Source organism: Silurus aristotelis (genome assembly GCF_946808225.1).
Source record: "Silurus aristotelis genome assembly, chromosome: 12".
NCBI classification, from domain to species: Eukaryota; Metazoa; Chordata; class Actinopteri; order Siluriformes; family Siluridae; genus Silurus; species Silurus aristotelis.
Window position 1 is genome coordinate 759,307 of NC_139585.1, and position 11,555 is coordinate 770,861.

General features: G+C 44.5%; 1 protein-coding gene across 1 annotated transcript in view; it reads left to right on the plus strand.

The window, feature by feature from the left end:
- Window positions 1-11,555, plus strand: part of adamts14 (ADAM metallopeptidase with thrombospondin type 1 motif, 14) — a 62,338-nt gene that overhangs the window by 34,909 nt on the left and 15,874 nt on the right. The window contains exons 7-13 of the mRNA XM_083557394.1: window positions 3,802-3,907; window positions 4,331-4,474; window positions 5,111-5,243; window positions 6,220-6,333; window positions 6,612-6,760; window positions 6,858-7,030; window positions 10,985-11,144. Coding sequence (XP_083413520.1) covers window positions 3,802-3,907; window positions 4,331-4,474; window positions 5,111-5,243; window positions 6,220-6,333; window positions 6,612-6,760; window positions 6,858-7,030; window positions 10,985-11,144 — 979 coding nt within the window. The remainder of the gene's footprint in view (window positions 1-3,801; window positions 3,908-4,330; window positions 4,475-5,110; window positions 5,244-6,219; window positions 6,334-6,611; window positions 6,761-6,857; window positions 7,031-10,984; window positions 11,145-11,555) is intronic.

Sequence of the window (11,555 nt, forward strand, 5' to 3'; positions counted from 1 at the left end):
CTGTGCATGTGATGACAGGTTGATGTCTGGACATGCTCTGTGTGTGTGTGTGTGTGTGTGTGTGTGTGTGTGTGTGTGTGTGTGTCTTTATTTTCTGAAAGATTAAACACTTTTGCACCTATTTGTATGTTTAAATAAAAAGCTTCAGCTATGCCATGGAGACCGAGTGTGTTGTGGAGAAACACGTTCGTGTCCTCGGGCCAATGAACAAACGTCACACCCCAGTGTGAAGCCTTCACTACATGACATGAGAAACTGCAGCCAAACACTGCTGCTCACACACACACACACACACACACACAAACACACATACAATAGAATAGAATAGCCTTTATTTGTCACATATACATTACAGCACAGTGAAATGTTGTTCTTCGCATATCCCAGCTTGCTTGGAAGCTGGGGTCAGAGCGCAGGGTCGGCCATAGTACGGCGCCCCTGGAGCACACAGAGGGTTAAGGGCCTTGCTCAAGGGCCCAAGAGTGGCAGCTTGGCAATACCAGGGCTTGAACCCCCGACCTTCCGATCAGTAATCCAGCGCCTTAACCACTGGAGCCACCACTCCCCCTACAGTACCACCATAAGTAGTCCGGACGCAGCTTCTTCTTCTTCACTGATTATTTATATTATTTTCAACATTGTGCATTAATACTGAAGAATCCTAACTATAAAAGAACGTCTGGAATTCTGTAATAAACAAAAACGTGTTGAAGAACGCAGAATGTTTTTATTTTCGATTATCCAAAGTAACTCCAAGAAGCTTCTATGCTGCTCGGCAAACTCCTGACTTTCTCTCACTCAGCCTCACGAGGTGTCACCTGGAATGGGGTTCAGGTCACAGGTGTGTTTTATCAAGAGCTCATTTGTGACTTTTCTTACCTCCTTAATGTGCTTTAGATTATCAGTTGTGTTGTGCAGAGGAAAGTGTGAGTACAGAGTCAATATCACTATTAGTGCTTCTACATCTACTGTACAAATCCAGATTATAGCAGGAAACACTCCGTTAAGAAAAGAGAAAAGATCCATCATTACTTTGAGAAATGAAGCTCAGTCGAACGCTATGATGGAACAGGCTCTCATGAGGACCGTCTCAGGAAAGGGGGACAGAGAGCTACCTCTGCTGCAGAGGATACGTTTAATAGAATCACCAGCCGATTCACATAAAAGCTTTTCGGAGTTGAATTAACAGACATATTTCAACATCCACTGTTCAGAGGAGACTGCATGAGTCATATTGGGACACAAACCATTACTTCAAATAAACAACAAGCAAAAGAGACTTGGACCAAGAAACATGAGTAATGGACATTAGATCAGTGGAAAACTGCCCTTTGGTCTGATGAACTGAAATGTGAGATGTTTGGTTCAAAGCTCAGTGTCTTTGTTAGATGTACAGAGGATAAACAGACAGTTCCTGAATATGTGTTTCCCACTGTGAAGCATGGATGAGAAGGTGTGAGGGTGTGGAGATGTTTTGCTGGAGACACTGTTGGTGATTGAGTCAGAATTGAGGACACACAATGGGAGTGATAGAGCACTGCATCAGATCACCTGACCTCCACAATCACCACATCTAAATCCAGGTGAGAAGCTTTGGGGAAGTGAAGGAAAAGCAGCCAACAAGCACTCAACACTCTTGGAACTCCTCAAGATTGTTGGAAACCCATTCCAGGTGACGACCTCATGAATCTGATGAGAGAAAACCAAGAGTTTGCCATATTTATATATTTCTGAAATCCTCATGTTGAGCTTCATGTCAATCTCCTGATGTCACACACTCCTTTAGGTGAGGGTCATTTTGGATCATGTTTGCATAATCATCATCCTGACTAATCACAAGGCTCAGCCCATGCTGATTATTCATAATGGACAGCTGGCATGATGCTAATAATTGTTGATAATCTCTTCTAGTTCCTCAGCAGCGTTCTCCTCAGAGCTCCAGAGGAACACTAAACCAATCATGTTCCGTTGATCTCTTCTGTTTCACGCTGGCTCATGCTGAAGCTGCTGGTTGTCTGTGTGTCATATATGTGAGACTTTTCTGCTTTTCGCCTGCATGCCAAAGACTGTCCAGATGTTCAGTAGCATGGCAACTTCTCCCAGATGTTTTGTATAAAAAGAGGACAGAATGAGAAAGCTAGCTCTGCTCTGTCGCTGCTGCACATGTCTCGGTCGAGTGTCTTACACAGGGTGTGTTGTGTTGTGTTTGTGCTTGGCTTTGTGTGTATGTAAATGTGTAATTGTGACCTTGTAATGTGTGTGTGTGTGTGTGTGTGTGTGTGTGTGTGTGTGTGTGTGTGTGTGTGTGTGAGAGACAGTGAGCTGGTGATCCAGAGGAACGTAGGCTAAGGCGAAAGCTAAATGCTTGTGACTTCTGCTTTAGCTCATTTCTGCACACAGCACTGTTCGCATGCGCACACAGACACACACACAGATCAGGAATCAATAACACACTGTGTGTCCATTAGCACCATGTCCTGTATCAGTGTATCAGTTCTTTATTCTGGGATCTGATTGGCTGAAATCAGCAGCAACAATAACACAGGAAATTATACACATGGATGGATGGATGGATGGATGGATGGATGGATGGATGGATGAAGAGATAGAGAAGTAGTGTAGTGGAATGGTAGAGGAATGTGAGAGTGATAGTAGATGGTGGAGGAGGGACAGAGAGTGGGTACAGAAATATTAGAGGATGGATGGAGAATGGATTAAGGAGAGATAGAGGAGGGATGGAGGAGTGATAAAGAAATTATGGAGGAGTGAGTGGAGGAAGAATGTAGGAGGGATGGGGGAGTAAGTGAAGGAGGGATGGAGGAGTGATAGAGGATTGAGTGGAGGAGGGATGGGAGAGTGATAAAGGAGTGATGGAGGAGTAAGTGAAGGAGGGATGGAGGAGTGAGTGGAGGAAGAATGTAGGAGGGATGAAGGACTGATAAAAGAGTGAGTGGAGGTTGAATAGAGGAGTGATGGAGGAGTAAGTGAAGGAGGGATAAAGGAGTAATAGAGGATTGAGTGGAGGAAGAATGAAGAAGGGATGGGGGAGTGATAAAGGAGTGGTGGAGGAGTGTTAAAGGAGTGATGGAGCAGTGAATGGAGGAGTGAATGTAGGAGTGATAATGGAGTGATGGAGAAGTGATAAAGGAGTGATGGAGGAGTAAATAGAGGGGTGATGGAGGAGTAAATAGAGGAGTGATAAAGGAGTGAATAGAGGAGTGTTAAAGGAGTGATGGAGGAGTAAATAGAGGAGTGATAAAGGGGTAATGGAAGAGAAAATAGAGGAGTGATAAAGGATTGAATAGAGGAGTGTTAAAGGAGTGATGGAGGAGTAAATCGAGGAGTGATAATGGGGTGATGGAGGAGTAAATAGATGAGTGTTAAAGGAGTGATGGAGGAGTAAATAGAGGATTAATAATGGGGTGATGGAGGAGTAAATAGAGGAGTGATAAAGGAGTGAATAGAGGAGTGTTAAAGGAGTGATGGAGTAAATAGAGGAGTGATAAAGGGGTGATGGAGGAGTGATAAAGGAGTGATGGAGGAGTAAATAGAGGAGTAATAAAGGAGTGATAGAGGAGTGATAAAGGAGTGATATGGGAGTGATATAGGAGTGAATGGAGGAGTAAATGTAGGAGTGATAAAGGAGTGATGGAGGAGTAAATAGAGGAGTGATAAAGGAGTGATGGAGGAGTAAATGGAGGAGTGATGGAGGAGTGATATAGGAGTGAGTCGGTCTGCATTCTTCTAGAACATTCTGTGATGTGTAACATGCTCTCGTTCATCATGACCTGTGTTGCTTAGGTTACGCCCCCGTGACGGGAATGTGCCACCCTCTGAGGAGCTGCACGCTGAACCACGAAGACGGATTTTCCTCGGCGTTCGTCGTCGCTCACGAAACCGGCCACGTGTGAGTCTCCGCCTCTTTACCTGCTGCTGAGGGTTTCAGCTGTCACACGTGTGGAAGGAGTCTCCGGTGTCAGGGCTGTGGGACGGTCAGAGGTAGCGGTGTAACGTGCAGTTCTGCAGACAGAGGGCAGAGGCGTTCATGAATCTTTGCGGTTGCTATGGTGACATGACGTAACGAACTGCCGGTTTTCGTGGAAGAAACGTGTGTTTATAGATCCTGTAACATAAGTAAGAACAGGAAACTTGATTGGCTGAAGTTCTACAACATCAAAGTAACTATAAATGGATAAGAAGAAAAAAAAAATTGATCATGTTTCAATAATGGAAACCTGGATTTACTGGAATATTGTTATAGGAAGCTAATGGGCATGGTGTGTGTGTGTGTGTGTGTGTGTGTGTGTGTGTGTGTGTGTGTGTGTGTTAGGTTGGGTATGGAACATGATGGTCAGGGGAACCGGTGTGGAGATGAGACCAGTATGGGAAGCATTATGGCTCCTCTGGTTCAGGCAGCGTTTCACAGATACCACTGGTCCCGCTGCAGCAAACAGGAACTCAACCGCTACTTACAGTAAGATCTGATCTCACTTCCTGTTCAAGAGTCTGATCTCACTTACCATCTCACTTATTTTCAGATTGTACTTTCTGTTTAATGTCTTCTTCCTGGAAGTGTGATCTCACTTTCTGCCCCGAAATATCTGATCTCACTTCCTGTCTGTCAGTCTGATGTCATCTGTGGTCCATCAGTCTGATCTCTCTGCGTATTCGGTCAGTTTGATAGATCAGTAAACTTCTGGTCTTTCTGGTTTCTTTCTGTGAGTGAGTTTGTTTCTTTCTACACGTCTGATCTCACTTCCTGACCACAGATCCATCCATCTGTAATCATGATATAGTCTGATCTCTCTGCAGATCCGATCTGTTATTAAAATCTCATTTTAAATCAAGTCAAGTTTATTTCTATTGCGCTTTTCACAACAGACATTGTCTCAAAGCAGCTTTACAGAAATGTGAGAGTGAATGATGTGTTTAATCCCTGATGAGCAGTCATGTATTTCAGGACGGAACTCAGGACTATTCCTTATCACTAGATGATAAAATGTGTGTGTGTGTGTGTGCGCGTGTGTGTGTGTGTGTGTGTGTGTGTGTGTGTGTGTGTGTGTGTGTGTGTGTGTGTGTGTGCGTGCGTGCGTGTGTGTGTTCTCTGCAGTTCGTATGATTGTTTGTTAGACGACCCGTTTGAACACAAGTGGCCCAAACTCCCAGAGCTGCCGGGTATCAACTACTCGATGGATGAACAGTGTCGCTTTGACTTCGGTGTTGGTTACACCATGTGTACAGCTGTACGTCTCCACACTATACACACACCTGTACACACACCTGTACATTTCTGTACACACACCTGTAATTTCCCCACTGTGGGACGAATAAAGGTTTATCTTTTCTTATCTTACACACCTGTACACACACACACCTAAACATTTCTGTACACACACCTGTACACACCTGTACATTTTTGTTCACACACACATACATGTACACACACACCTGTACATTTTTGTACACACACACCTGTACATTTTTGTACACACACACCTGTACACACCTGTACATTTCTGTACACACACCTGTACACACCCCTGTACACACACCTGTACACACACCTGTACACACCCCTGTACACACACCTGTACACACACCTACACACACCTACACACCCCTGTACACACACCTGTACACCCCTGTACATTTCTGTACACGCACCTGTACACACACACATGTACAAATCTGTAAACAATTGTACACATCAATCTGTCTATCTGTCTGTGTGTGTGTGTGTGTGTGTGTGTGTGTGTGTGTGTGTGTGTGTGTACACATCTGTCCACACCTGATATAAAAAAAAATTACATATTTTATACATATACAGTATAGAAAGGTCTCTGTATATGTATTTAAAAATGGCTGAGTTTTCTGCTGAGACTATCTCTGTCTCTGGTTCTCTTTCTGTTTGTCCATCTGTCTTTTCACCTGTCTGTCTGTTCATTCATCCATCTGTTTGTCTGTCCACCTATTTGTCTGTCTATCCATACATCAGTTTGTCTGTCTGACGTTTGTCTGTCTGACTGTCTACACCTCTTGCTACAATCCCTGTCTATCCATTTCTGTCTATCTCTGCTTGTCTGGCTGTCTCAGTTTTTGGTGTCTCTTCTCTGTTTCTCTCTCTCTCTCTCTCTCTCTCTCTCTCTCTCTCTCTCTCTCTCTCTCTCTCTCTCTCTCTCTAATCTTTCCTCTGTCTCTCTGCTCTCTTCACCCCTGTAGTTCAGGACGTATGATCCGTGTAAGCAGTTGTGGTGTAGTCATCCTGATAATCAGTATTTTTGTAAGACAAAGAAAGGACCTCCAGTGGATGGGACGGAGTGCGCACCTGGCAAGGTCAGAGTTTATAACCCTCATAACTTTACATAACCTTACCACACCCCATCATATCTCACCTCACCACACCTCACCTCACCATACCACACTTTACCAGTGGCTCTGGCAGGTTCTCTACATTTTGTAGGTCTCTGTCTCCCCCTGGTGGTCATCACTAGCCATGAGCAAGAGACCTGGGGATATGAACACAGGTAAAGCTCATCTCATCTGAACTGTGTGTGTGTGTGTGTGTGTGTGTGTGTGTGTGTGTGTGTGTGTGTGTGTGTGTGTGTGTGTAGTGGTGTTTTAAAGGTCACTGCATCTGGAGATCATCTGACCAGCTGTATGGTCATGATGGAGGATGGAGTCCATGGGGAAGGTTTGGGTCCTGCTCCAGAACATGTGGGGGAGGGGTTCGCTCTCGCAGCCGGCAGTGTAACAACCCACCGTGAGTGCGCACACACACACACACACACACACCTAACAAACACATGCAAGTCTAACACACATACATACCTGTTGTGTCTGTCCGTGTCTGTGTGTAGTCCAGCGTATGGGGGACGTGAATGTCCAGGCTCTGAGTTTGATTATCAGTTGTGTAACACTGAGGACTGTCCCGGTCCTTATGAGGACTTCAGAGCGCAGCAGTGTGTACAACGCAGCAACAAATACCACAACAACATCAAACACACCTGGCTGCCTTATGAACATCCGCAAGGTAACTAACACACCTTTACACACTCATACACACCTGTACACACTCATACACACCTGTACACACTCATACACACCTGTACACACTCACACACAACTGTACACACTCATATACACCTCTACACACTCATACACACCTGTACACACTCATATGCACCTCTACACACCTCTACACACTCATACACACCTGTACACACTCATATGCATCTCTACACACCTGTACACACTCATACACACCTGTACACACTCATACACACCTGTACACACTCATATGCATCTCTACACACCTGTACACACTCATACACACCTGTACACACTCATATGCACCTCTACACACCTCTACACACTCATACACACCTGTACACACTCATATGCATCTCTACACACCTGTACACACTCATACACACCTGTACACACTCATATGCACCTCTACACACCTCTACACACTCATACACACCTGTACACACTCATATGCATCTCTACACACCTCTACACACTCATACACACCTGTACACACTCATATGCATCTCTACACACCTCTACACACTCATACACACCTGTACACACTCATATGCATCTCTACACACCTCTACACACTCATACACACCTGTACACACTCATATGCATCTCTACACACCTCTACACACTCATACACACCTGTACACACTCATACACACCTGTACACACTCATATGCACCTCTACACACCTCTACACACTCATACACACCTGTACACACTCATATGCATCTCTACACACCTGTACACACTCATACACACCTGTACACACTCATATGCACCTCTACACACCTGTACACACTTATATGCACCTCTACACACCTGTACACACTCATATGCACCTTTACACACCTGTACACACTCATACACACCTGTACACACTCATACACACCTGTACACACTCATATGCACCTCTACACACCTCTACACACTCATACACACCTGTACACACTCATATGCACCTCTACACACCTGTACACACTCATACACACCTGTACACACTCATACACACCTGTACACACTCATATGCACCTCTACACACCTCTACACACTCATACACACCTGTACACACTCATACACACCTCTACACATTTTTACACACTCATACACACCTGTACACACTCATATGCACCTCTACACACCTGTACACACTCATACACACCTGTACACACTCATATGCACCTCTACACACCTGTACACACTCATACACACCTGTACACACTCATATGCACCTCTACACAATCATACACACCTCTACACACTCATACACACCTGTACACACTCATATGCACCTGTACACACTCATATGCACCTCTACACACTCACACACACCTGTACACACTCATATGCACCTTTACACACCTTTACACAATCATACACACCTGTACACACTCATACACACCTTTACACACTCATACACACCTTTACACACTCATACACACCTTTACACACTCATATGCACCTCTACACACTCATACACACCTGTACACACTCATATGCACCTCTACACACCTTTACACAATCATACACACCTGTACACACTCATACACACCTCTACACACTCATACGCACCTGTACACCCTCATATGCACCTCTACACACTCATACACACCTGTACACACTCATATGCACCTCTACACACCTTTACACAATCATACACACCTGTACACACTCATACACACCTCTACACACTCATACACACCTCTACACACTCATACACACCTGGTCACACTCATACACACCTGGTCACACTCATACACACCTCTACACACTCATACACACCTCTACACACTCATACACACCTGTACACACTCATACGCACCTCTACACACCTTTACACAATCATACACACCTGTACACACTCATACACACCTCTACACACTCATACACACCTGTACACACTCATATGCACCTGTACACACTCATACACACCTGGTCACACTCATACACACCTCTACACACTCATACACACCTGTACACACTCATATGCACCTCTACACACTCATACACACCTGTACACACTCATACACACCTCTACACACTCATACACACCTGTACACACTCATATGCACCTCTACACACTCATACACACCTCTACACACTCATACACACCTGTACACACTCATACACACCTCTACACACTCATACACACCTGTACACACTAATATGCACCTCTACACACCTCTACACATTCATACACACCTGTACACACTCATACACACCTCTACACACTCATACACCCCTGTACACACTTATACACACCTCTACACATTCATACACACCTGTACACACTCATACATACCTCTACACACTCATACACCCCTGTACACACTCATACGCACCTCTACACACTCATACACACCTGTACACACTCATACACACCTCGACACACTCATACACACCTCGACACACTTATACACACCTCTACACACTCATACACACCTGTACACACTTATACACACCTCTAGACACTCATACACACCTTTACACACTCATACACACCTTTACACACCTGTACACACTCATACACACCTCTACACACTCATACACCCCTGTACACACTCATATGCACCTCTACACACTCATACACACCTGTACACACTCATACACACCTCGACACACTCATACACACCTCGACACACTCATACACACCTCTAGACACTCATACACACCTTTACACACTCATACACACCTTTACACACTCATACACACCTCTACACACTCATACACACCTCTACACACTCATACACACCTTTACACACTCATACACACCTCTACACACCTCTACACACTCATACACACCTGTACACACTCATACACACCTCTAGACACTCATACACACCTTTACACACTCATAAGCACCTCTACACACCTGTACACACTCATACACACCTCAACACACCTCTACACACTCATACACACCTTTACACACTCATACACACCTCAAAACACCTCTACACACTCATACACACCTTTACACACTCATACACACCTCAAAACACCTCTACACACTCATACACACCTTTACACACTCACACACATCTATACACACTCCTACACACTCATACACACCTGTACACACTCATACACACCTCTAGACACACTCATACACACCTCTACACACTCATACACACCTCTACACACTCATACACACCTCTACACACTCATACACACCTCTACACACTCATACACACCTGTACACACTCATACACACCTCTAGACACTCATACACACCTTTACACACTCATAAGCACCTCTACACACCTGTACACACTCATACACACCTCAACACACCTCTACACACTCATACACACCTCTACACACTCATACACACCTTTACACACTCATACACAACTCAAAACAACTCTACACACTCATACACACCTTTACACACTTATACACACCTCAAAACACCTCTACACACTTATACACACCTTTACACACTCATACACACCTATACACACTTATACACACTCATACACACCTTTACACACTCAAACACACCTTAACACACCTCTACACACTCATACACACCTTCACACACTCATACACACCTATACACACCTATACACACCTGTACACACCTGTACACATTCATACACACCTGTACACACATCAACACACCTGTACACACTCATACACACCTGTACACACTCATACACACATTTACACACTCATACACACCTCAAAACAACTGTACACATTCATACACACCTTTACACACTCATACACACCTCTACACACCTAAACACAAGTTTACACACTCATACACACCTTTAAACACTCATACACACCTCTACACACCCTAACACATTTATACACATTAATACACATACACACCTGTACACACACATACATACCTCTACTTACCTGTACTGTGTGTGTGTGTGTGTGTGTGTGTGTGTGTGTGTGTGTGTGTGTGTGTGTGTGTGTGTGTGTTTAGAGGACCGTAAGTGTGAGCTCAGTTGTCTCTCTAAAGAGACAGGGGAGGTGGTGTTTATGAATCAGGTGATGCATGATGGGACAAGATGCAGTTACACTGATCCATTCAGTGTGTGTGCCAGAGGAGACTGTCTGGTGAGGATAGACCTGTCTGTCTGTCTGTCTGTCTGTCTGTCTGTCTGCCTGTCTGTATCTCTGTCTGTTCATCTCTCTTGTCTGTATATCTCTCTGTTTCTCTCTGTATGTCTCTCTGTCTTCCTGTTTGTATCTGGGATTCATTGTGTCTTTATCTGTCTCTCTGTCTGTCTCTTTCTCTCCATCTTTCACTCCATTTCCCATCTGTCTTTCTATCTCTCTTCATCTGTCTCTCTGTCTTCTCTACTCTGTCTCCATCCTGTCTCATTGTCAGCCTATTTCTCTGTTTCTGGTTGAATCTTTTATTGTATCGATGAACATCTTCCTCAATGATTTTCACCTCTAACTGACTCTCTGTCTCTCGCTCTCTTGCTCTCGCTCTCGCTCTCTCTCTCTGTGACTCTCTCTGACTCTCTCTCTCTCTCTCTCTCTCTCGC